This window comes from Lissotriton helveticus, chromosome 1_1 (genome assembly GCF_964261635.1).
Source record: "Lissotriton helveticus chromosome 1_1, aLisHel1.1, whole genome shotgun sequence".
In the NCBI taxonomy this organism is placed as follows: Eukaryota; Metazoa; Chordata; class Amphibia; order Caudata; family Salamandridae; genus Lissotriton; species Lissotriton helveticus.
This window is the reverse complement of record NC_136057.1, coordinates 683,797,234-683,824,750: the sequence shown is the minus strand read 5'-3', so window position 1 is coordinate 683,824,750 and position 27,517 is coordinate 683,797,234. Positions and strand designations below refer to the sequence as shown.

Genomic DNA, 27,517 nt, shown 5'->3' with positions numbered 1-27,517 from the left:
CACGTTAAAAAAAATGTGTACCCGTGATTCTCGGCAAATCAATTAATCTCCCCCCGCGTAACAAATGAATGTGTGCCCTTGTACGATGCAAATTAAATATGCAAAAAATACATTAATTGAGAAAAGCAGCACATACAAATGTGCTGAAATGTTAGAGGCTTGAAAGCAGCCGGCTGCATGTAATGCGCGCCCGCTGACGACCCCCGGACCACGTTAAAAAAAATGTGTGCCCGTGATTCTCGGCAAATCAATTAATCTCCCCCCGCGTAACAAATGAATGTGTGCCCTTGTACGATGCAAATTAAATATGCAAAAGATACATTAATTGAGAAAAGCAGCACATACAAATGTGCTGAATTGTTAGAGGCTTGAAAGCAGCCGGCTGCATGTAATGCGCGCCCGCTGACGACCCCCGGACCACGTTAAAAAAAATGTGTGCCCGTGATTCTCGGCAAATCAATTAATCTCCCCCCGCGTAACAAATGAATGTGTGCCCTTGTACGATGCAAATTAAATATGCAAAAGATACATTAATTGAGAAAAGCAGCACATACAAATGTGCTGAAATGTTAGAGGCTTGAAAGCAGCCGGCTGCATGTAATGCGCGCCCGCTGAACAACCCCCGGACCACGTTAAAAAAAATGTGTGCCCGTGATTCTCGGCAAATCAATTAATCTCCCCCAGCGTAACAAATGAATGTGTGCCCTTGTACGATGCAAATTAAATATGCAAAAAATACATTAATTGAGAAAAGCAGCACATACAAATGTGCTGAAATGTTAGAGGCTTGAAAGCAGCCGGCTGCATGTAATGCGCGCCCGCCACACTTCACACCGTACATCAATCCCCAAATCTCAGACGCATTGACGCCAGCCCCTTAAAGCGAAAAAAAAAAGAAAAAAGTTAATGAACAACCCCCGGACCACGTTAAAAAAAACACACACATTAGATGCAGTGAAAGCGCGCTCACGAGGTCAAAAGGCACTGCTGCACTTCAAAGTGAAACTGACTGAAGCAAGCGCCCGGCACACTTTAAAAAAAAAAAACACACGCATTAGATACAGTCAAGGCGCGCTCACGAGGTCTAATCTCCACCAGAAGAAAATCGAAACAGTCTGCTGTCCACATTCCCCTTCATTCCCAAGAAAGCGGCAACATAAGTTGTCTCCCTAGACAGCAAAAGCTTCGCTTTTGCTTTCGTCTAGGCGAGACCTAAAAAGTGCTTCATTTGTACTAATTCTAGTATATTCTGAAACATCAAAACAGTTTTTTTTTTGTGTGCTAGAAAAAAAACGACACCCTCTCCTCTTCCTCAGCAGAAATGCCACATAAATGTTCTCACTTTGAAGTTAGAGAACATCAAGCTCCCTCGGAAGAGAGCTTCACATTTGACCTCTGTCTTTGAATGCACAGCAAATGTGACAAGATAAGAACAAGACTTAAAGGCTTGTTTACAGAAAGCAAGTTCATGGAAGAATACAGTAAACAAGGTTTGGGCAACGAGATGTACAAGCTCAAGCTGGACAGCCTAAAGCAAATAAAACCAGAAAATAGAAAGCCAGAAAATATGAGCTACAAACCACAAAGCCAATGGTAAGCAACGGACGGAATGCATTCCAAGATCAGCTTTCTGAATGTCCCCAAGATGTCTTTAGCAAACCAAATCAGACAGCTCAGCTGTCTGGTAGGCTTCAACCAAAAAAGTTTGCCCCAGACTGCCCGCACCTAGCGCAGTTTGTGTCTACCCTGAGGCCATACTTGTGAAGAGATAAAGGGGTGCGGCATGCCCGCTGAGCATTTTATAGTGTGTGATACGAAACCTGCTGCTCTTGGATATACCAGTTTGAATACAGCAGAAAGACCACATCTCCAAAATCCTTAGTCCCATCTCCTCTTCCCATTTAGTGCATGCAGATTGCACTGTCACTGGCACATCCTCTACAGCTGCCCGATACAACTTGGTCATAAGCTACATCGTCGAGCTGACCGTGAGGAGTGCGTTGGCTCGGTGGGAAACTCTGGCCCTTATTGTGCAATTTGGCATTGACATAGTGAGTATCTGGGGGCTGCACTACCTATAAGTGCCTGCAAATGTACTCGCGCCATTGCTTTTGTCTTGATCACCAAGTGCGATGTAAACGTTCTTGGTCCATATCAGTAGTGTGCGAACTGCGCCTGAGCACAGAGGCCGTACAATTCAGGGTAAGGAGCTTCGAACTCCCCTTTGTTAAAAGTTAGTATTTGTGTGTCTCATACCACCGGTTGTTATTTGTTTGTTCGCCAAGGCTAATTTTATGAACAGTGAGCAGATCTGACGGAGAAGATGCTTGGTGAGTGGCAGTAGGATGGTGATGAACAAGTATAACAGCTGTATGCAAGCGCTTGCCGTTTCTTATGTGGGTTGCCCATTCACCTTACATTCAAGTCAAACAGGAAATAGTGGCCTTATAATTGTCTCCTGCATAACCAAAAGTATCGGAGGGGCTGGGAGGTGTCATGAGTACCTTAGGTATCAGTCTGAAAGGTATAGTTCTGCCCATGATGTACTACTAGTTGCTGCTGTACTGTGGTCCTTGTCCTGTGCCCACAACTAAACACACACAACTCTTTGTCCTTAATATAATGTAAAACTTTCAGACACAAAAGCTAGGAAATGTTAGATCCTGAAACTTAAGAGGGACTTTTTCTGGCAGTTTTTTATAGAAATGATGAATCTGCTGTATTCGGAATAAACAAGATATGCTGCATCAATGCAGTGTCATTGTCATTCAGAGCATAGCAAAAAGAATTTTCCAATAAAACTATTTTTTGCTAACCCGTCAAGTATTTTTCATTCATTTAAGGACACAGAGGCGAGGAATATGCTTCTCTTTATTTATCTCCTGAAACACAGCAGTCAATTAAACAATACAAAAAAAAAAATTACATTTCCCATGAACCCTTTACCTATCTTCCATCCTGTTTCACCAATCAGGACCCCCCGTCCATATATAATATCAAAGAACCTTAGTCCTTCCTCTTTCTTTGCGAAACAAACAGCTTCACCTTTCGATCCGACTCAAACGCAAGCCAATTTGGTCCAACATGATACGATGACCAATCCAAGCACTCGGCATTCGAACGTCAGGCGAAACCGGGAACCTCGATCCATCCTGCAACTCCAACGGACTCAACCAGCCAAACCAAGACACTGTCTATGCCGGGTTGGAATCCGTGCATGCGAGACAGAAAATGTAATCTTATTTGCCCACCTCTAACAGGGAAAATGAATTCAACAGGTGGGTTAACATAAAACATTGATATATCTCTCATAAGCACAATACACATATCGCAATGTTTTGGGTGGGATAATCCTCGCCTCTGTGTCCTTAATAGAAATGAAAATTCTTGACACATTTACTAGAACAATTTTGTATTCTATAGCATCTATGGCAGTGCGGTAGGCTTCGGATTATGCTTATTCAAAGCTGTGGCACCACAACAGATGCAACAACTACAATTGGTTTGTGATAAAATATCTTGAAGGTGAAATCAGAAGAGTAATCCACAGCCGCCATAGTGTCTTCCAGCCTAGACACCGAGGAGAAGGCCTTTCAAGCCATGGCACCATGGACTGAATGTGCTCCAAATCTAGACGTATCAATACCAGCCTCCCCTAAAAGGCACTTGATCAAACGAGCCATAGTCACTGAAGAAACAGGGCCATAGGGTTTTTGCAGCGAGATAAGCAATTGACTCCGCTTGATCCCTGCGAAATTTACAGGTACAGTCCTTGTAGGCTTTATTGCATTTGATCACACACAATTTTGGGGTGAAAGGAAAGGCTGGATAACTGATACTTCGAGAATTAGTCTTAGTACATTTAGAAATGCGGAAGCAATCTCCCCATAGGTGTTAATAGTCTAACTGTTATGTCCAGGGCCTTGACATCCGATACCCATCTATATGAGACCAGTTACAATTGTTCCCCCGCGAGCCTGAGAATAATTTTGGGCAGTAAAATATACTTTAGTGATAGTTCCGAGGAGCCGTGGGCTTGGCTGGAGTCTTATCGAGCGGGTACGGGAGAAGCAGGGTGCAACATGAGGTCGCCTGCTGAGGAACAGTGCCCTCGTAGATCGCAGCGTATCAGGAGGCGCCTTCCTGGCGCAAGAGGACGGCGGTGACCCAAGCGGAGACAGAGAGGTCAGCGGCGCTGAAGGCCGGGTCCGAAATTTCCCAAGAAAGGCTTTCTCAATCGGTGGTGGACACGGAATCGGAGAAGGGCTCCGAAGGGACTGACTCAGGTGGGACTGAGACAGGAAGTGTTACTTTGCTGCATGTTACACCTGGGACAGCAGATGAGCTTGCTGATGCTTAATGTTATAAGAGCGTGCTTAGATATTTTCTGTGCGGAGCTACGCTTTGTTTGTGCCTTTCTTCACATTGAAATATTTTTGCAATTATTTTACAGGGATAATGGCGGTTGGTAGGCCCTGGGGATATTAGCTTTTTGTATCGTGGCGGTTCTCACAGAGTTGTGGGCCCCCTGAGAATTCAGGGCCATGCAATTAATGGGGGTATGGTGCCAGGCAGTGTGCGACACAGTAAGTCGGGTCTTCTTGGCTCTTGGCCGCCTCCCCTGCCTTTTGGTTTTGTGAGTCCTCAGTAGCTACTGGAGGACATAGTTTGGTTTCTTTAGTTTGGATGGGAACTAGAGTTTTAGCGCCTGTTCTGTGGTGGGGCATCGGGGGGTTTTGGGGTTGGGATGTTGGGGGGTTTTGGGGTTTCTGCTGGGGAAATTGGGGCCACTGGTGTGCCCAAAGGGAGCGAGCAGCCATGTATGGGACTTCAAATGCAATATGGGGACGTTACCTGAAGTAAAATGCATTACATGGAATGTACGGGGTTACATACAATGGTGAGGCGCCATAGGGTGCACACGTATTTGGTGCGCAGGGGGGCCCAAATTGCGTTCCTCCAGGAAACACATATTAATTGCGCTGAAGGCTTGGAGTTGCAACGTAGATGGAGAGGGCAACTTTTATACACAACGTACTCAGCTTTTTCTAGGGGGGGGCGGTGATATGGGTTAGAGCATTGGTCCCCTTCCAGCCGACGCGTCAATTAGCAGACCCAGAAGGGAGATTTGTGGTGGTGGCGGGGCGCTTTAATGGGAAAGATGTGATGTTATGTAGCGTATATGCCCCCAATGTGGACCAGGCGGCCTTTTTTACCTATCTGTCAGGGAGGTTGGCACCATATTTGACTGGCCTGGTAATCATGAGAGGAGATTTTAATTCTATAACTAACATGGATAGGTCTCATGCTCCATTGCCTGATGCGCCCATTCATGGAATATCCAAAATCAGACGAGACTGGCAGGACAGGTGGGGGCTAATTGACAGGTGGCATGCGCAACACCCAGGGCAGCAAGATTATTCCTTCTTTTCTGCGCTGCACGAATTGCATGTGCGGCTGGATGCGATATTATGCTCCCCGGATACACATACTACGGTGGGTCACAGTGAATATCTTGTGAGAACACTCTCGGATCATAACCCGTTATTCTTGAGGATTCAATGGGCCCAAAAGAGACCTGCGATTCCGGCGTGGAGGTTGCGACCAACGGCATTGGAAGACCCGGTCTTCAGCGAAGAGGTCGGGACCGGAATCACGCAATATTTTCTTGAAAATGATGGTACGGCGTCGACAACAGCAATGGAATGGGATGCTTTTAAAGTGGTGGTAAGGGGATTATGCATCACTAAAATGGTGGTAGTGCGGAAGACACTATTGTGGGATATAAATGTGGCAGAGCAACGCTTGCGGACGGCTGAGAGGGCCCGCCCTGAGAACCCAGATGAACAGGGGGAAGTTTCGGACGCTAGAGAGGCAGTGGCTGTTCAAATAGAGAAATTGCGTTGTTTTGACCACAAGTAATATTTGGCGCGCGCACACGCGGAACGAGACAAAGCAAGCACGCTGCTTGCCTGATTGGCTAAACCACCCCCCCGAGGCACTCCCATACTAAATTTGACCTCTCTGACTGGGACCCCCTAAATACCCAACAGGGGATTAATGGACTGTTCTTAAGACTATTGTAATGAGTTGTACCGGAGCCAATTACGGGTTACTGGGGATGTCATAGGGGATTTCTTGGCTGACATCGCGCTACCACAACTAGAAAAGATGCAGGGGGACCTGCTTGGACAGGAGATAACACTAGGGGAAATTAGGAGCGCGGTTAAATATATGGCACGCAATAAAACACCAGGTACGGACGGGCTGCCCATAGAGTTTTATTCGGCTTTCATTGATTTCTTGGCCCCTAAGTTGTTGGCGGTTTTTAAGGAGGTGGTAAGGGAGGTTGGAATATTACCGGCCTCCACTTGAGAGGCGGTCATTATTCCACTGCTGAAACCTGGGAAGGACCCCTCTGATAAGACATCTTATCGCCCCTTATTCATGCGTACATCCGTTTATAAAATTCTGAGTCGGATCCTCGCGACTCAGCTCCTCCCATATATAGTGCAATTGGTCCATCGAGATCAAGCAGGATTTATACCAACCCGGAATACAGCCACCAATGTGCGACGTTTACTTCGCATATTGGGGGAGGACTACTGTGTAGCTACCTCTGCGGCGTCCTATCGGTGGATATTGAAAAGGCGTTTGACAGCCTAGAATGGCCATACCTGTTCCATCTTGAAATGTCAATAGACTATCCAAGAATTGAAATGATGCAGGTTGAGTACCAGACGGAAACCCCAGCCTTTTTTCTGTAGCAGAAAAATAGTATGATTAACATAGATGCGTAGCAACTCCAGAATCTCTGCATCTATGAAGAGACTGTTGGGTTGGGAACAAAGGAGGAGTGGTGAATCTCCTGCAAAGATTAATAGAATTCAAGCCGGGACCCCTGCACTGGTTGGGGGAACCAATTTTCCTGTTTACTCTTTTCCGAACTGTGAAAGAATTACCTTATTCTGCCCTCTAATACAACGACTGAACAAGGAATTATTGGTACCTAAATAAGAGGAATCCATTGATGGTTGTCCTCTGCAGTAGTTGTTCTTGAGGTAACAACAGCTGCCCCCTCTGAGGAAGATGGGGTAGAAGTTATTGGAGCCTAAATAGGAGGTCAAACCTCTCCCTCTGTGCGAGTAGTAACTTCTGGGTGTGGTCTGTGGGGCACCCCGGCCTGGCGCACGACCTCTGTAGTGCCCAACCCTAACAAAAAGGCTACTGTTGAATACCTTTTTTATGGATGACTGGGCTTTATCCAAAGCCAAAAAGGTGACCACCTATTTGCTACGGTCTTTAACTAATTTATCCCCAAAGAGGAGACCATTCACCGAAGGTCCAGCCGCAGAGGGAGACAAATCTGCCAATTTTGGATCTATGCGGATCAAGAGGGACTTGCGCCTGTCCGCGGAAATGGCGTAGTTTGCATTGGCAATGAGACATTTGACCTTTTGGGGCCATTCTAACTGGACATCAGAATCGACGGTGGAATTTGAATCTTTGGCTTGGACTGCTAAATCAGGAATTTTCATGAGGATGCAATATATCCAGGAGTTTGTCCTGGCAGCTGTGTCAGGCATGGTCAATTCCCTTCTTCTGGTCTTTGGCATATTCTTTCAGGAACATTGTCATATTAGGATTGAGGTCTGGCATGTTTGCCATCTTTCCTGGGAGGGAAGGATGAGGGTACTCGGAATGGAAGGTATTGCTCACTTTCCTTTTTAAATCCCTTGCGCAAATGATCCTGCACGTAATCCGCCACTTCAGGGCAGGGAACCCATTCTGTTGAACGTGGATGTTGTATCTCGTGGGTTGTAGTGAAGGATTCGCTGCTATTATGGTACTGGCGCTTGGTTGAGGCTTGCGCTTCCACTTGGGAGTGGTCTGAATCAGAGTTCTGGGAACTCGAATCCTCCAAGGCTTGGTTAGCCCCCTACGAATACCCCAAAGGGCCCGGTGCAGCAGACACACCGTATTCGTGGTTCAGAAGGGCAGAGTTAGTCACCCTGTCTAAGACCTCATGCCGAGGTTGGCCAAGCTCAACTAATGTAACCTCCACGGTGAGGGAGGAGGGGGGGATTCTCCAAGCTTGCGTCAAATCCCATCCTGCCATAATTGAGTAGAGGGTGAGTAAAGGGACGGAGGGACGTAAGCAAGGCTTTATTAACAGAGTGCACATGGACATCCAGTGCCTCAGCAGTTAATCTGTGCTCTTGTAAAGCGCAACTACTCACCCACAAGGGTCTCAAGCTGCTGTGGGGGGAGGGGGGAATTTTGTGCTGTTCAGCTGAATTGAGGCAGAGACGGCAATTGCCTGAGATGCAAAGGTAGGGAGGTCCAGGTCTTTGCAGCGAGGTAGGAGAAGGATCTTTCAGCAGTGTTCATGCGGATCAGTGGGATTGTGGCCAGGGCCTGATGGGCAGAGGGGAGATGTCTGATGGGAGTGTGGAAGGAGAGGTGGTGGCTGAGGTATGCGGGTCCAGCTTTGTGGAGGGCTTTGTATATGTGTGTGAAGAGTTTGTAGGTGATCCTTTTGTTGACCGGAAGCCAGTGGAGGAATCTCAGGTGGCTGGTATTGAGGCTGCGGAGGGGGATGTTCAGGATGAGTCTGGCAGAGGCGTTTTGGATGTTTTGCAGCTTCTTTTGGAGTTTTTGCGAGGTGCTGGCATAGAGTGCATTGCCGTACTCAAGTCTGCTGCTGACGAGTGAGTGGATGACCGTTGTCCTGGACTCCGTGGTAATCCACTTGAAGATTTTCCAGTTCAGGTGGAGTGTGTAAAAGCAGGAGGACGAGACGGCGTTGATCTGGCAGTTCACTGATAGTGAGGAGTCCAGGATGATGCTGAGGTTTCGTGAGTGGTCCGTGGGTGTGTGCGGGGGGGAGTTTGCAGGGTATCAGGAGTCATCCCAGGTGTAGGGGGTGGGGCCCAGGATGAGGACTTCCATCTCATCTGAGTTGAGCTTGAGGCAGCTGTCCATCATCCAGGTGGTTACTGCCTTCATTTTGATGTGGAAGTTGTTCTTGGCGGCTGTGGGTTCGTCGGTGAGGGAGAGAATCAGCTGAGTGCCGGCATAGGAGACTATGCTGAGTCTGTGGTTTCTGACGATGTTTGCAAGCCGGGTCATGTAGATGTTGAACAAGTCTCTCTTCCATGTGTTGCTTGTAGGGAGCTTCTAAAAATTCCCCTGATAATAATGTGGCATAATGTGCACAGCAGCTGAAAGTAAGCCTCAGAGGAGTTCTAAAATGGCAGTATAGAGGAATGGAGGAGGGCAGCACGAACATGTGTCAAAAAGTCTATAATACCGCGTGGGCCTGCAAAATCAGAGTGGAGGGAGTCACATAACTCCTAGGGTGGAGCCCTAATGCGTAATGCAGCCCTGTTAGGTGAAAGGGGATCAGTGGAGCACCTGTGTTGCCGTAAAAGATAATGGGATCACGATCTCAGCCAAAGCTTTGAGGGCAGAAGCCCTACATGAGTGAACACCGAAGCGGAGAACAGAAAGGATTGCCCGATGGGCCCACAATGCAATTGCATCAAAGACAAACGTTAGAAGGATGAGCTGTTATGTGATCCTGTTTCAACAGCAGCAAAGAAAGAGGAAGGACCAGTGCTTTAAATTGGCCGGTACTCACCGGTACTGAGTACCGGCACTTCTAAATTTTCGGCCTTTGAGTACCGGACCTTTTCCTTGTACAAAGAGAGTACCGGTACTCATGGGGCAAGCCAAGCTCAGTGAAATTTTGCATATATAAGAAAGAAGCGCGGCACAACTGACAAGTTGGTCAGTTTTCGTGAAGCACTCTGATCGAGTGCTAATCTCCCCTCCTGCTGGCATAGCAGAATATGGCAGCATTTGTTTGGAGTCCGATAAAGGAGGAAGGTGGTGATAGTGACGTTGTAGCCGGTGGGAATCAAGGCTTAGTAATGTGGGCAGACTCTTTATCGGACTCCAAACAAATGCTGCCGTATTCTGCTATGCCAGCAGGAGGGGAGATTAGCACTCGATCAGAGTGCTTCAAGAAAACTGAACAACTTGTCAGTTGTGTCGTGCTTCTTTCTTGTATATGCTAAATTTCACTCAATATGGAAAAGCAAAAGCTTTGATCTTTTACAGGCCCCCCTGGTCCTTGTCCTGACAAATGGTTTGTGTTTATTGCTTCACTTGTATTTGAAAGGAGCGTATGTGCCTGCTTTTGTTAGTTTTATTAGGCTGAATCCATTTCTCAGGACATAAACACAGGGCTGTAAACTTGCTGAAAGAAACAAACTACGACAGCGCTGCTGTGGGCTTTAGGAGAAGGACCACTGGATGCTTGTCATTTGCACTGGTGTTTTTTAGCAATTGCATATTTATTAACACAAGACACTGGCTATGTGGAGAAAAGAAACAAAACACACGCCTGACTTCACAATACTAGTGTTATTGCTGATGCATTGCTACTGCACGAGTACATGTTCAAATGTATGTTAAACACAGCATCATTGAGAAGCTTCAAATCGGTGAATGATGTCACATCATGATCACACAGGCACAATTATCCACAATGGCTAAACACATATAAAATGGGATGTGCGTTGGACCGCATCAGACTCCAGCTTAGCTAAGTCCCCCCGCTGAGATTTAGAGGTCAACAAAAAAAAAATGCTAGTTGATCTGAATATGTATTGAATAGTGCTTAAACTCTGATGGAGGCACGTCATCGATAGGACTGATGTGCGAGCGGCCCCCAGCCTACGATGCAGATTTCTGTCACCCTTTCTGCTAGCTACACTGTGTGGATTTCCTGCTCGCCCAGCAGGTCGCGATAGAATCAAACACGAAGAGAGTTATTAAGAGAAATTCCCAAAATGCAAGTCCCCGGAGAGTCGTGGCACATTTGAGACATTGTCTCTTATCATGTTCGTTGGATGTGAAGGGTGGGGGGCATTACAACCAGAAGCAACATTTTACTTTTTCAGTAAGAAATACTCCGAGCTGAAATTAAGAGTGAAGTTTGCTTCGTGGGAAAAGAGGTTGTGTTCAGAAGTACAGCAATAATTCTCTGTGAGTGAACCAGCAAATAGGTTTGCTTCATTTGTGTGTCAAGTGTGTTGCCTAAAGCAATTCTATGTCAGGACAGGAGGCTCTGATTATGCTTTTCTCATTTCTTTAATGAAATGCTCAGCAGCCAATAAATGAACAAAAAACTACATCTCCCATGAACACCCGGGAGTAACCATAGAGTATAGCGTATAAAAGGTCAACACATTAGTCTGTCTTCCTCTTTCTTTGCTGCTCCGCAGCCAGTTAAGTGCATTATCTTTATTACTCTTGGCATTCTACTGTTTATTTTACATTGTGCCTTGTTGCTTACTGTCGCTTTGTGCTTTGCCTTTGCGCAGTGTGTCGCGCGTCTGGGGGCTCGGTCTCCGTTGTTTTTCTTCGCGCTTTTCGCCGCTTTTAGCGTGCAGTTTGCCTGGTTACCGGAGCGTGTGTCTCACCTCCGTTTTGGTCGCCGAGCGCTTCCTAGCTGCTCGCGCGCTTCTTGTGGAGCGGGAGCAGGGGTTCCGTTTGTTTTGGAGCGCGAGCGCTCCTCGGCGGTTTTCACTGGCAGGCGACAGTCGCGCATGCGCGCTGTCCCGTTTCCGGTTGCTTTCTCTTCAGCTGGTTGAGTGACGGCGTTTGTTGACGTCTTGCCCACGGCCTGTCAGTGCAATTAACCCCGTCTGACGCCGAGGTCTTTTAGGACTTTGGTTGTATATTCCTGGCATAGGCTCTGCCTAGAGTGTGGTTTGGTGCAGGCTTTGGCTCCCTCCACGTCTTATTTGCTAGCAAGTCAGGTTTGTTCCTGCTTTTAAGCCTGCTTTGGGGTTTATACACTCCCCCTTGACTTGTGTTTTTCCAACACTCCATATTTTTTTCTAGTCGTCTTGTGGGCATTTTACCTCTACCTTGGTGTAGAATGGCTGACTATTATGATGACGCTGAAGACGACTACTATTATGCTGATGAGGAGGAAGGCTCCTTGGAACAGGATTTAGTTGAACAATTGGACAAGGGTGTTCAACAGTCCGTTAACAAAGCACTAGTACGTGCTATTAATCCTTTGAAGCGTCATCTCAATCTCTATGCACAGCAGCAGGGCTGGTTGCCTGCTTCCAAGAAAACGGCGAAGTCGCCTGTTACCCTCACAAGACTGACTTTCAGCGTCTGGCGAAAAGTTTGGCATCTGCGCCATCCTCAACTGCTTGTCTTCACGATGCTGATTCAGACAACGTGCTATCTTCCGCATCTTCAGACCATGTTTCCCCTCCACCTAAAAAACGGGTCTGTAAAGAACATTTTGTAGACGCTCCCGAGCGTCCTCCGGTGCTCAATTTCGAGCCTGCAGACATCATTCATCCGAACTCTTCCTCATGGATGCCTTCTCCAGCTGTAGCTGCTTACATTGAGGCGCATATCCGCCAGCCTTTTGAGGCTTCCGTTCGTGCCAGGTTGCGCTCAGAGTGCCCGAGGCCTGATTTGTCTGCCCATTTGGCTGAGACACCTGACGTTGACCCCATGATGGTCACGTATTTGAAAAAATATGCCAAGGACCCGAAGAAAGGCCTTGATAGATCTTGGCGGTCTTGTCAAGATAAGATGTTAGACCTGCTTGGGCCTCTCACTAAGATTTTGGACCTAGGTTACAGAGCACAAGAAGCTTCTGCCCTTGTGAACCCAAAGGAGATGATCGAATGGGCGCAACGGGCGATTTGCCAATTGGGAAATGCAAATTGTGCAATGTCTGCGGAACGTCGCAGGTCCATCTTGTTGAAGCTTGACCCTAGACTCTCTGAATTAGCCACTTCAGAGTCGGGCCCTGAGGCGGACGGCCTCCTGTTTGGTCAGCCATTCCTTAAGGAACTCACGCGCTTTGTATCCACCTTCAGTGGCATCGACAAGGCGCAGGCCTCCTTGCGGCGAGCCATGCGTCCGGTTTTTGGAAAGGCCGGACGAGGTAGGGGACGCTCGTTCGGCCGTGGTTCTGCCAATCAGTCCCAGAGAGGCAATTCCTCTCAGCACAGAGGCTCCTACGACGCAGGTTATTCATCGAGAGCCAACTTTTATCCTTCCAGAAAAGGAAAAGGCCAGTACGGCAAAGGACGCTCCGGTGGTCATCAGGGACAATACCAGGATTCCCACTCTACAGGTTAGCCTGATTCGTGCATGCGATGTGATGTTGGGGGGTCGCATTCAGTTTTTCCTGCAGAATTGGCGCATGCTCTCCGGCGATGCTTGGGTGCTACAAACTGTTCAAGGGTTCAGAATAGAATTCTATCACCCGATGCATCAGACTTGTCCCCCTCCTTGTCTACGTTTTTCCCTTCAGGATCAGGTTTGTCTTTCCGAGGAGATAGACTCTCTCCTCAGGAAGGGGGCGGTTGTTCCAACCACCCGTCATCCAAAGGGTTTTGCCAGCTCTGTCTTTCTGGTCGAGAAAAAAGGGGGCGGTGCTCGCCTTGTTCTCAACCTGAAAGACTTCAACGGCGGAGTCGTCTATCGACATTTCAAGATGGAGGGAATCCATCTCTTGAGGGATCTCCTTCGAGAAGGGGATTGGATGGTCCGGCTGGACCTCAAAGATGCGTACCTCTCGGTTCCGATTTACAAACCACATCGCCGTTTTCTCCAGTTTCTCTGGCAGGGTGTCTGGTACGAGTATCAGGTTCTCCCGTTCGGTCTTTCGTCGGCACCATGGTGCTTCACGAAGCTGTTGAGACCGGTTGTGGAACATCTTCGGTCTCTGGGTGTCAGGTTGATTATTTATCTGGACGATATTCTCCTTATGGCGGATTGTCCTCTCAAACTTCTTCAACATCTGGAATTGTCCATCACTCTTTTACAGTCTCTGGGTTTTCTAATCAATGTTCAGAAATCGGTTTTGGTTCCAGCTCAGTGTATCGATTTCCTGGGCTTCCAGATCGACTCGGTAGCTTGTCAACTTCTCTTGCCCAACCAAAAGATGCGTTATATCAAGAGAGAGTTGACATCTGTTATTTCCAGACCGACTGTGTCGTTGAGGTCGTTGGCACGTGTAGTAGGTCTGCTGGCGTCGTCCATTCAGGCGATATTTCCGGGTCCTCTACATTACAGGGCAATGCAGCGCCTGAAAATTCTTCATCTCCGGAAAGGTCTCGGATATTCCGATCAGATTCCTCTTACGGAGGAGGTCCGGTGGGAGATGCAGTGGTGGTTGGACCACATGGAGGCCTGGAACGGCCGAGCCCTCTTCGGTGTGTCCCCGGATCTAGTGATAGAATCCGATGCCAGTCGGTGGGGCTGGGGAGCCCGTTGCGGCTCGGTCTCGACCGGGGGTCGTTGGTCCCCTCAGGAATTGACACTACATATCAACTGTCTGGAACTTCTAGCGGGTTCCTTTGCGATCAAATGTTTTTCCCCCCTGCAGACCAGTTGTTGTGTCCTTCTCCGGATGGACAATATATCAGCAGTCCGCTATGTAAACAAACTAGGCGGGACCAGGTCCAAAGTCCTGGCGGAGATCGCCAAAGATTTTTGGCACTTCTGTCTGCAGAGGAAGATCACTGTTATTGCGGAGTACCTTCCGGGATGCCACAATCAGATAGCGGACTGGCACTCCAGGCATCTCCGGGATTACAGCGATTGGAGGCTGCATCCTCGGGTCTTCCGTGCTCTCCATCGGCGTTGGGGTCCTTGCCAACTAGATCTCTTTGCCTCACGCCTCAATGCGCAGCTTCCGCATTTTTACAGTTGGAGGCCGGACCCTCAGGCTCTGGCCACGGATGCCTTTCTCCAGCAGTGGCCATCGACCCTCTGCTATGCCTTCCCTCCATTTCTAATGATTCCCAGGGTATTGGCCTACTCCAAACGATTTCAGACGGATCTGATTCTGATTGCCCCTCTCTGGAGGGCTCAAGCGTGGTTTCCGGTCCTTCTAGAAATGTGTTCGGCTCCACCGTTTCTCCTTCCCCCATTGTGGAATCTCCTGTTGGACCCTCTCGGAGATCCTCATCCCCTGATCCTCTCAGGCTCCCTCCCCCTTCTCGCGTGGAGGATCTCGGGGATCGCTGGTCGCTCCCAGGCCTTTCAAGCGACGCTTCCAAGCTCCTTAGTGAGGCATGGGCTCCCAATACTCACAAACGGTATAAGGGGTCTTGGAAGCGTTGGTGCGATTGGTGTTCACAACAACAAGTTGATCCCGTTTCAGCAGATATCAGCTTGATTGTTAATTTCTTGGCATCCTTAGCCACCTCTGGTCTGGCTTATTCGACTATCAATGGTTTCCGGTCGGCTATCTCGGCGGGTCATGCCCACATAGATGGGAAACCCGCGGGTGAACATCCTTTTGTTTCCAGGTTACTTAAAGGAGTTCGTTTTGCAAAACCCCCCACTCCTAAGTATGTTACCTTGTGGGATGTTTCAGTTGTCCTCAGATTCTTGGAGGCCTGGCCTTCCAATGCTTCCTTATCTCGCAAGCAACTATCTGCAAAACTGACTATGTTGCTATGTTTGGTCTCATGTAAGCGCGTGTCGGACGTACACGCTTTGGATCTGGCGGGTCGCAGCTTCACTCCTGAAGGAGTTTCCTTTCGTCTCTCCAGACGTACCAAATCTAATACGCCTTCTATTTCTTATCCTTCTTTTCCTTCTCACCCCAACCTTTGTGTGGTTCAATACCTGAAGGATTATGAGGTGAGTACCGCTTCTTTGCGCTCAGACATGCAGGGTCAGCTTCTGATTGCATTACAAAGGCCTTTTCGCCCTGTCTCTCCAGCTACCTTGGCGCGCTGGGTGCGGGGGCTTATGTCTGAAGCAGGAATTGATGTTTCTGTGTTTGGCGCACACTCTGCACGTGGAGCGATGGCATCCAAAGCTTATTCCATGGGTGTTACTCTGTTTGATATCATGAAGGCTGCAGATTGGTCATCTGCTTCTGTGTTTAAGACGTTTTATTTTAAGCCTATTGATAGTGTTGCTTCTGTGGTGGTGGATCAGCTTTAAAAAAGCATAATCAGAGCCTCCTGTCCTGACATAGAATTAAAAATTTGCAAACATTCGTGACAAGAATTTTCAATTCTATTAAGGACTAGGAGGCGAGGATTATCCCACCCGTGTTTCATATTTGTATGCTAATGTATTATGACTGTATATACGCAGTTACAAATATTTCATTCCTTGTTCTCCCTCCCTGACTTGTTGTTCAGTAATATTACTTTGGATATTATGGCTTCGTATCTTTTTTCCAGGTTCAGACCAGAAGTGATGAATTTTGTTCCTCGGCGGAATCGGTTGCTCCTCCTGGTTTCTGGACCCATGGTTCTTCGGCTGCCTTTTTCAGGATCCTCTGGATGACAGCGGCCTGTTTGGAATTGTTGTTCCTGTTGTATTTAGGATTTTATTTTAACTTGGACATTTTCCCACAAAGAAAGAGGAAGACAGACTAATGTGTTGACCTTTTATACGCTATACTCTATGGTTACTCCCGGGTGTTCATGGGAGATGTAGTTTTTTGTTCATTTATTGGCTGCTGAGCATTTCATTAAAGAAATGAGAAAAGCATAATCCTCGCCTCCTAGTCCTTAATAGAATTGAAAATTCTTGTCACGAATGTTTGCAAATTTTTAAATGTTTAGTTATTTGTTGGGTAATTGATCGTAAGGTCTTAAGCTCTAGTTGAAGAGAAACTAACCACTTTACCTCAATAATGATCAAACCATACTACAGAGCACGTTGTGAATTGTTTTTCTCCGACCACGGAATATATTAAGTTGTCTAAGACCATGAGTTGGGAGTCTGTACCTTAAAGCTCTAGAACTCACAAGGCCACCTGATCTAGGAAAGAACCTAACATTTTAAACCAAAGTCCTTTGGATTTTCTAAAGTAGTATTTTATTGGCCTAAATTCAGTACTTCGTTTTTGTGAACTTTTTCAGTACAAGAAGCTTCATTGATAATTTGGCCAAGCTGGTGCATCTCTTTGGTCCCCCATAATTCCCCTGTGACTTGCACGAAGATGGTGAAAACTGAGTGCTGTAGTCCAACAGTATTATTTTTGGCACCCACTCTTTTTCTTCTGAGAAAGCAGAGACACTGCAGTCTAAAGGGCGACCCTGTAATAGGACAATTACTCCGATTTAATTTGCTTTCATCACTTTTTCTGGATTTTGTGAGTTGATTTACCTGTTGTGAAGATTGGTGGTCTATTTAGTGAAGCGTAATCCAATTGTCCTCAGGGTAGATTAGAAGCAAATTTGCATTGAGTGGCTCAGCTGAAGTGTACGTGTGTGTGAGCTGACATGATGTTAACTATATACTATTATGCACAACAGAATGAAACAATACTCAGCAAAATACATTTCCCGTGCGTCCTTTAGGCCATCTTCCATCCTGTTCCACCAATCATGACCCCCTTCCATATATAATGCAATTGAACCTCAGCCCTTCCCAGTGCTTTAAATGGAAAAAAATAAGTGCAGGTACTCACCAAATTGAGATATGAACTAGGGGGCGGAGTTTGGGGGCGGGGCTAAGGGGTGGGGCTACTGGAAATGCTAAGGGACCCGGTCAGAGGCACACATTTAATTTGAGTGAGATTCAATTGATGCGCAGATGTGCAGAATTATACTGAGATGCAAAACATACAATTAACTTGACTGACTTTGTGATAATTTTAATCCACTTAAAGCCAGTTCATATTGTGATGTAATGTGTATAGAATTTTTAGGTAGTATTTATGTCATAGAATTTATAATCAGATAATCCTGTTCATAAAAAGAAGCTGCTGTGTTGCGATCACCTGCTTGTGGGTCTTATTGATATATATGCAATTATTAAGAAATCTTTATTAACATTAACGGATAGTGAATACTGACGTAACACATTGGCTCCTTTGTTTCAATAGATAAATTAAAAGAAGCATAACCTGAAGCTTTAGGTTCTGCCACAGAATTGTATTTATATGTGAAAAAACACCCGAGAAGCGCGTTTTTTTCCTGGCACCGGTAACGGTGCAAAGCAGTCATTCTCTACGCAGCAAGTACAAGTAGAAATCGAACAGCGCCGCGTAAAGCCAACAACGTGAACACACAAATCCACTATACCTGCAATTAATAAGCATTGTTGCAAGCCAGGAGGAGTGAACTTGTGTTACGTAAAAAGAAGAGCTCCGGCTGCGTGTATACGGCATGACGTAAGCCGCCCGCACGATTACAACTGGTCCGAAAGGTAGCCAATGACAGCCCTATGCTTCAGATTCGGACCGGAAGTGATTTTCAAGTGGCATCCCTGCCTACCCCGTGTGTTTTGTTTTTGTTATGGGGGCTTAGAGGGGTTGTGAGACGCCTGGGCTGTTCGCTGGCAGCACCATGATGGACATTCTGAAGGCAGAGATCGCCCGTAAAAGAAAGCTGTTGGAGGACAAGGCGCTTGTAGGGGTGAGGAAAGACAGAGGGGTCAGTGGAGGGTGTTCTGGGCATGGATGGATAATAGCAGCTTTTCTGTTGATGTGTGTCCTATGTTGCTATTTCTGATAGTGATGGGGGAGCAGATGAATTCATAGGGAGAGGCAAGTAGAGCTTAGCCAAGGTTCTTGCACGCTCGGCACTTAAAGCCGCTACACGAGCCAAGCCATCAGTATATTTGGAGATGAATCGCGCAACAAACTTCATGTAACAATGTAGTAAAGATTCTCCCAAATTCAAAAAATTTGGATTTTTCACTAGCAAGTTAAAGCGATCTATTTTAGTCCATTGGATTGTATTGTTGCGTAGGCGTGATAGTTTGTAAACATGAACTTAGAAACCTTACTAGCCTGACGAAGGAAACATTAGTGAAGCAAGAATAAGATGGAAGTTAGTTCCTAGATGTGGCCTAGGTTGTTTGTATAGCTAGAACAACATAAAAGTCTAGTACCCAGTGGTCGAAGTGGGGAAAAAAAAGTAGGGGAACTGTGGGCGGAGAATCAGAGGGCGGGAATAATCGGAGCATTGGATCAGTGGGTAGAGTTAGAGGTGTGGCCAGGATGCGCAAAACATCCCAATCTTTAGTATTTGTGTGGCATTTCACTGACCAGTTACAGCTTATTATGTTATGTAATTCAACCAATGGATACACATGATTATTTAACGATTAATATGAGCTATTGACATTAGAAACATATTCCACTTTGTGAATTTATTTTAATCACAGAATGTCCCAAAAATGCTTAAAAGCGGAAGCACGAGCCATTTGTTTCTGAGCCATGGAGTTTCTGTTTTCAGCAATATACACAGAGACAATCGATTTTACGTGTGTAAATGACTATAGAAAATGTTACATAAGACAAAGGAGTACAAGGTGTAGGAGTCACATGATATAGTTTAATAGTGATTGGCCTGGAGAAACACAAACTCAGAATTTGAAACTTAATACCGTGATTGGGGGTTCTCTTTAAAAATCATTATTGACTTGTATCAAAAATAACACTTTTTGCAACATTAGGATAATCAAAGGCTTAGGGAAAAAACCATAACGCTCTAGTTTATACCTTGCAGTTTGTATGCAGCTCTTAGATGAAAGTTAATAGCTCACTGTTCTTTGTTAGGATTTTAACTTATAAACTGCAAGTAGCAAAAGGATCTCACTGACAAAAGCAGTAACCCACTGACCTATTTACAATATGTGCACTTTGTGGTGGGCCTGGTACATTTTCTTTGCAGCAGGCACATTAACCCTCTGCGCTATCTTTGTCAAAACTTCCACTAGACAAATCTCCGGTCTCGCTCTAGGAAGAAGTTTATTCATCAGAGTTATCATGACATTTTTATTATTGCAGAAAATAGCTGGCGGCCAGGAAGGAGGCAGCAAGTGCTTTTAAAACCATAATATACGACGCCCCCACTCAAAGGCAGCGCCTGTTGTGGTCACACCAGTCGCACCGCCCTAGAGCCAGCTCTTCTCAGGGGTCCTGTGACCACAGTGACAGAGTCACTGTTGCTCTAGGGTCTGCTACTTCATAGTCCTGCCTGCAAGACTGGAGGTGAACTTCAGTATGAATTGTGGTGGGCAAGCCTTCAAGGTGAACCCACACTTGCCACTGCTAGGGTCCACCTGCTGGTGCTAACACACCAGGGCTTTTCTGGTGCCTTCTAAGGTCTGGCATGGGAATGTGCTCCCTCAGGAGAGTGGTCTGGGGGACTGTTCATGAAGGCTGAATCTGGTTCCCCAGTTCTAAATTTAGCAGCTCTGCCCGAGTGCTACATCTGCTCCCTCACTGAACACCATACTGCCCCACTGAGAGAAACTCATACTCCCTTCAGCTAAAATCCAATTTGACCTGCTATAAATAACTGGATGCGACTCAATTCAAATTACACACTAGGCAAGAGCAATATGCTGCCTAAACGAAAAGGAAACAACATCCTGGAAAAAGCAAACACTCATAAGGAATGAAAGATTTAATAAAGCATGTAAAATGTAAGCAGGAACATGGTGAACTTAATGCTTTTACAGTCATTATTCAGAAATCAACAAGTATTTTTGCCTGAAAAGTTAAGGACATAACTACAGGGCCCAGAAAGGACCCATTTCAATGTCCACTGCTTATATGCTTACGCAGTAAGGTTTCAAAAGACCACATTTGTGAACACAAAGCCGCCGTACACATTTCGTTTTCCAATCCACCCATCAACCAGGTATTGCAGTACCTCCAGGCAGGGCCGGTCCTAGGATTTTCGCGGCCCTGGGCTAAAGGGAATGTGGAAGGCCCCTGAAATCTACATAAGTGACACCTTCTGATCTCAGGGAAGCTGCTTTGTTCAGACTCCTCTTGGGCCGCAGCTCCTCTTCTCAGCCACCTCAAGCAACTCTTGTACAGCCCATTTCGAACTGAAGGTGTGAGAATTGCTTGGGGGCTGAGTTAAACCTGTGTGGGCTAAAGTGCTGACAATGGGCGCCCTGCCGAGTCTCTGAACTGGCTGCCTGAGAGGTGTACCCTCCCCATGGCCTTCCCACACCATCCCTTAGTCGCCCCATGAGGGGGAGGCCCTCCCATGAGCCCGTTTGTGAAGCATTTCTTTGACTCTGACCGGCAGACATACACGAGGACTGGTGGGGTGTTAATTGCCATTGTGGGGGGCCCCATCCTGGCAGGCAGAGTGCCAGGCCCTGGGCAGCTGCCCACACTGCCCAAGCCTAGCGCCGGCCCTGCCTCCAGGTAGGAGGTACTGGAGGAAAACAATGCTGTTCAAAGAAAGACAAGAAAACAAAAGTAGCGCTTTACTGGCAAACTCTGTAAAGTGGCGCTAATGTTTTGGTGTTTGAAAAAAATTATCTGGCCACTTTAAGAACACTCCATCTTGCTTTATTTAATTATTTTTCAGAGTTTGAACATTTTATTTCCGAGGCTGCACTTTGGAATAGAAAAATGTCAAAACGGCATTTCCAGCAAAAGTGGTTTTCTTTTTTACATCCATTTCACTGGGGTACAAATGGACGACAGGAAGAGACGGTGAGAACCATTTCTTGATTCATGATTTTAGGAAAAGTGAGAAGGAGTTAGACAGAACGAGAGGGAATAGTTGTAAGAAAGAGGAGGCAGCTGCCAGTGGCAGAGCAGAATCGGACACCTTCCTTTTCTTGTCTGGGCAGGAAGTAAGAGACAGAGACCTTTTCCTTCTCTGCTCCCCGCCCGTCCACGAACAGAATATTTCTGACGTCCAGGGACGCATGTTCATAATAAAAAAGTAGGGGAACGGAATCTACAGAATTAAAGAAGTAGGGGCACGCCGTGCCCTGCCAATCCCGCCCACTTCGACCACTGAGTACGACAAATTCAGGTGATGTGGTTGTGCAACACACACCATGGGCTGACTTATTTCAAGATGCAATCAAATGTGCTGACAAAGGAAAAGAGGATAAATAAAATACGTTTTTATTGATGTACTCTTGTGCTTGTTTTTATATTCAACCGAATAAAGTTTATGAACGAACGAAAATAAGGTAATGGTCTAGGATAAAATAAGGTAAGGGTCTAGGATCATGCAATTTCGTCAAGTGAGGAAGCTGGGATATATTCCAGGTTTCCTGGTTTCACGCTGTGCAGTCTAGAAACAGCATGAATGTTTATTTTTATCTCCCCTGTTACATCAAAGGTAACGGCTTAAACTTCAATGGGAATTCAGTAAAAAGCGGTAAATACCCGGGGGTGTGCTTGATTACTGAGGTAAGAGGGTAGGCTGCAGAATCCCCACAAAGACATGCCCTATATTTGACTCTAGGTTCAAAGAGGGCAACGACAGGAGCAAGAGCCATGCAGCTTGCTTATGACTTAAGTGGCTCGCCAAACTCTATTTTGTGACGCTTCTTTCTGGTTGGTCATCAGTTGTTCACGGCATCATTATCAGTAATCCTGCCTTCAAGCCTACGCAGGCAAATTGATGGTCATTAAACAAGAAGATGTTAACATCTATTATTTTGAGTCCGTATGTAGGGCTATATTTAAAACGGGTTATTGATAACAGCCTGCCTAGGAAGCATATACAAATGCTCGTATGTTCTCCTGAGTAGAACGCAGCAGCAGGGTGAACGTGCTACACAGAAGCCACCATTGCCAAACATGTTTTTATTCTGTACTTTGTCATAACTCTGCATTTTCTTGTACTAACTGATTGCAGAATTATGTTTGCCTAAACCTTCCAGTTTCCAATATAAACTTACCCCACTGCAAAGAACAAGTTGATATTTATTTATTTCCTAGACACAGCGAAATATTTCTGCAGATTCAAGTATTAAGGCAACTATGGAAAATTTGCTTGAAGCAAAATGGACAGTGAGCACGTGGGTTCGTGAAGGAGATGTATGCACAGGCATCATTATCAGTCAGGCATACACTGATCTTTGAGCTCATGAAAGATGTCGTGCAGTTTCATAAATCTTAAGCCACAAAAACAGGAAAGTCCACATCCCATGTGTTTTGTTTTGTAATTAACTGTGGTGACGTGTAGCACTTACTGTGTCAAAATGATTGCTACAATATGTGATATTCCTTAGAGTTGTTACATTATTTTAAGAAATATAAAAAATGTAATTTAAATAACTTTATAGTTATATTGAGTAACTTTATGCTCATTGTTAATCAGCGCATGTGATGTCTGTGTAAGCCATTTTGTTAACTTACAGTGAGCTTAAAGGCAGTCAGTTGCTTACCATTGGTTGGCTTCATTGCCACTTCCGTTTGCTTGCTTCTAATTCGTTAGCAAGTGTCGGCTTCACTTCCTCTTCTTGAATGTATCCCTTCCCTAGAGCATGGACCAACTTACTTGTGCCTTTCTACTGCTCAGTTTTCAGGCGCTTCTTTTTTCTTTTTGTTTAAGCACTCTATGAAAGTGTGTGTGCTTTCCAATCCTCTCCCTCATGTACGTATCCCCCTCTGCCACGTTCGCTCTTGTTCCATTACCGCTTCCTGTGTGCTTCCCTGCCCTTCTTTGGGATGCCATTGTGTACTTATCCCACCCAACATTGATTTTACACCTTTGCTTCTCCCCACCTCCTTTCTGTGCTCTCTTTTGTATCTTTGCACAGTCCACGTGTTCTTCTCCCTCTCAGCTTGCATCCCCCGCCCTCTGGGTTCCTCATGCTCCCTATGTTGTTTCACACACCTCTCCGTGTTTGTTCCCCACCACACCCTTGTCTGTTGGCTCCCCCAAGCTCTCTCATCCACCTGCCTTTGCCAGCTTGCTTCTCCATCACCTCCCACAAAACCTTTGTTGTCACCTTGTTGTTCCATACCCTCCTGCCCACCTGCCATTGTTAGCTTGCTCTCCCATCCTTCGTTGTCAGCTTGCTGGCACAGCCCCTCGCACACACACACTCTATTGTCAGCCTGCTTCCCCAGCTGAACAGCATGACTAAAAATCATTGCCAAAACCAATAGCTCTCATAAGTGAGTCCTTTTGGGTTTGCCGGTGTTCGTTTGTATAGTGCTTTCAATGTTTAACCAGTTGTGGCTTTTGAAAATTACATCGCACTAGCATTGCATGGATCAAAAAATAGGAATACATTTTGAGGGAACTGTTGTGCTTCTGTAAGAAGATACATTTTTTAAATCTGAAAAGAGAAATCATATCAAAAGTTTGGGAAAAGGGGATTCTGAAATGCTTTGTCCATGTAAAGGGAATACTAACAACCAGCTCATTGAGCAGATTAAGAGCTAATACAAGCAGCCTAAGAGTGTTCCTTGTTACACGATAAAGAGGTAACACATTTTACACAATTCTGTGTATGCGCAATAAATCTTTGCTTGTGTGCTGTTCCTCCGGCTGCATAGCTGGATGGAGGAACAGAAGATACTCACTCCCTTACAGGCAGGGTTTAGAGAAAAAATGTCCACACTGGACCAAATCCTCAGGCTACAAATATTACACTGGAAGACCATGTGTCTGGAGGGTGGCAGCCTCTACTTAATATTCGTAGACCTGAGGTCAGCTTTTGACCTGGTCCTAACAGTAAAGCTGTGGACAATTCTCCATGAGATGGGGGTTCCAACGTAACTATCCCAAGTCAAAAAGCGGCTGCACGAGGATAATTATGCCCAAATCAGGTTCGGCAAGGAGGGAAAGCGAACAGCTCCTATCCCGATTAATTTATTAATTTATTTATTTTTCACATTTGTAGAGCGCCCTGTTACCCGAAGGTGTCCTGGCGCTAACGTGATTGAACCAGTGTATGTGGGTGGTGGAGAGCTTAATGAGTGAAGAGCCAGGTCTTGAGCGCTCTTCTGAAAGACAGCAGGTCCGAAGATTGTCTGAGATTGAGTGGCAATCTGTTCCAAGCCTCTGCCGCGCCAAGGGAAAAGCTCCTGCCTCCCCATCGCGCTTTCTTGACTCTAGGGATTGTTACCAGCGCCTGCTCCCCAGATCTTAGGTTTCTTGCTGGTTTATGCCAGTGGAAGAGCAGCTTCATACACCGAGGGCCCAGATCGTGCAGGGCCTTGAAGACCACGCAAAGTGCTTTGAAGACTATTCTTTTTCGGACTGGCAGCCAGTGGAGTTTTACCAAGTCCTGAGCTACCGAGGCAAACTTAGGGGGGTCAGTGATCAGGCGGGTGGCTGCGTTCTGCATGATCTGGAGCTTGTTTAGTAGGCCCTGTTGGGCATTCAACATAAGGCTGTTACAATAGTCCAGACGTGAGAGGACCAGTCCAGTAACGACAGAACGATAAAACACGGCGTCCGACAGGGTTGTGTGCTTGCCCCCACCCCTTTCAGCCTCTATATAAATGGCTTAGTAGACTTTCTGCTTGCAGAGAAAGATCTTGATGCCCCTAAGTTGGCATCACGCAAAATCCCAGCAATGATGTTTGCCGATGATACCTTACTAGTATCTAAATCACCCATGGGGATCCAGAGGGTACTTAACCGATTTGAAGCGTTCTTTAGTGAAAGAGGATTAGAAATCAATCTCCCAAAAAACAAATTTATGGCGTTTAACACCACCAAAAGTACCCGAGCAAATCCATCCTTAAACGGTAAACCCCTTGAGAGAGTATCCTCTTTCAATTAACTCGGCATCACCATCATAGCAACTATGGACTGGGGGGCACAAATCAAAAAATCAACTCTGAAATTGGCGCAATCGTCAGGTGGCCTATTGAAGGTTTTTCGTACGTCCAGCCACAAACCGGTGAGCCCTGCTATTGAAATATATAGGGTTCAAGCCAGGGCAGGGGCATTATATGGCGCAGAATTATGGGGCCCCCGTAGCTCCGAGAGCCTCACCCAGACAGAAAACAACTTTCTCAGGTAGCTGTTCAACCTCCCACGGAGCACCCCTCTCTCCCCGCTCCGACTAGACCTGGGAGTAGGGACAATCGCCGACGAATCTAATCTCAGACCCCTTCTATACTGGCGGTGCCTGTGGGTCACTCCAGAACTTGCAGTATGCAGGGAGGAACTAAAGGAGGTGATGCATCTATGGGGGGCGGGCAAACTACCGTGGCTTGCGTACATACAACACATGACAGCTAGTTTGCGGTGGGGTGAACTCTGGGGTGACCCGGAGCTCGCCTGCACCTCACTCTCGAGGATATCGCTAAAGGACCACTACGGCAGTTTAAACTAGCTCAGCTTCATATTAACCCCCTAGCAGGCAAGTTGACCTCAGCCTTTGTAGAAATTAAAGATAGATACAGCCTTGAGCCGGCCCTGAATGATATTAAGTTGGCAGCTGCAAGAAAGCTCTATCTACAATTTAGACATAGGGCCTTGCCTCTTCGCTCTTTTACACACAAGTGGGGGGGTCCGCAAGTTTTAAAGTGCCTGGCACGTGACTGCCCTGTATAATCAGTCCTCCATGTGTTCTTTAGCTGCCCCGGTTATCATAAGGCAAGAACACGATGACTGATGCAGATTTGTAGAAAATTAGAAAGAGGCTTTCAGGATACTGAAACATGACTGTAGCATCCCGATAGTATACTCAGTAGCAGGTTTCCTATTTTCTATGTTGTGTACCCGCAGAGCACTTTTAAAACCATCTCAAAAAGTATAGACCATGGCTCTGCATAAACGAAATGGGGCTCCTTTCAGGAAACCTTTCTATCACCATCTATCTGCAAATAGTATGCATCCATGTACCTTTTTTTTATCCAGGGCCTATTGCTCAATGGCTAGTTGTATCCGAGTTTTGTATGTAGTATAAGTGACCATCTTTTAGGAAAAACGGACTTTTAAATTATTTATTCACCTTGCACTATGAACTTTCAAATGCCAGTACAGTCTCCAGCCTTGATCAATTTACTGCTATATCTGATGTGATTATCCTTTGGGGAAGTAACCTGAATAGAGGGCACCTCAAAATTGTGGCAGGCAATACCCGTCTACCAACTCGTGAGTCAGGCAATGCCTACTCCTGTTTTAATCTTTTTTTTGTATGTAGTATCTGTGACCATGTTTTAGGAAAAACTGACTTTTTAAATTATTTATTCACTTTGCACTATGCACTTTCAAATGCCAGTACTGTCTCCAGCCTTGATCAATTCGCTGCTGTACCTGATGTGATTATCCTTTGGTGAAGTAACCTGAATAGAGGGCACCTCAAAATTGTGGCAGGCAATATCCATCTACCAACTCGTGTGTCAAGCAATGCCTACTCCGTTTTAATCAAATGTTTTGTGTGTAGTATCTGTGACCATATTTTAGGAAAAACGGACTTTTAAATCATTTATTCACCTTGCACTATGCACTTTCAAATGCCAGTACTGTCTCCAGCCTTGATCAATTCACTGCTATACCTGATGTGATTATCCTTTGGGGAAGTAACCTGAATAGAGGGCACCTCAAAACTGTGGCAGGCAATATCCATCTACAAACTTGTGTGTCAGGCAATGCCTACTTCTGTTTTAATAAATTGTTTTTAATATGTGCATCAAACTCTCATTGTAGTCTTAAATGTATCTGCATGTATTGTTAACTGTACCTTTAAGGTCACATTGACTGAAAGAAAGTTTTTTTTTATTGACTTACTGATCATA

At 46.0% G+C, this 27,517-nt stretch overlaps 1 protein-coding gene across 3 annotated transcripts in view; it reads left to right on the top strand.

Annotated features, from left to right (window-relative positions):
- Positions 1–27,517, top strand: part of PRPF18 (pre-mRNA processing factor 18) — a 297,642-nt gene that overhangs the window by 42,299 nt on the left and 227,826 nt on the right. Inside the window, exon 1 of one of the 3 annotated variants that reach the window (XM_078674213.1) lies at positions 18,129–18,446. The exons of 1 other annotated variant lie outside the window; for it this stretch is intronic. In XM_078674213.1, coding sequence (XP_078530339.1) covers positions 18,378–18,446 — 69 coding nt within the window. In that variant the 5' untranslated portion in view covers positions 18,129–18,377. Of the gene's footprint in view, positions 1–18,128; positions 18,447–27,517 lie in introns of those variants that run through there. One more of the 3 variants, XM_078674212.1, reaches the window with a different exon arrangement.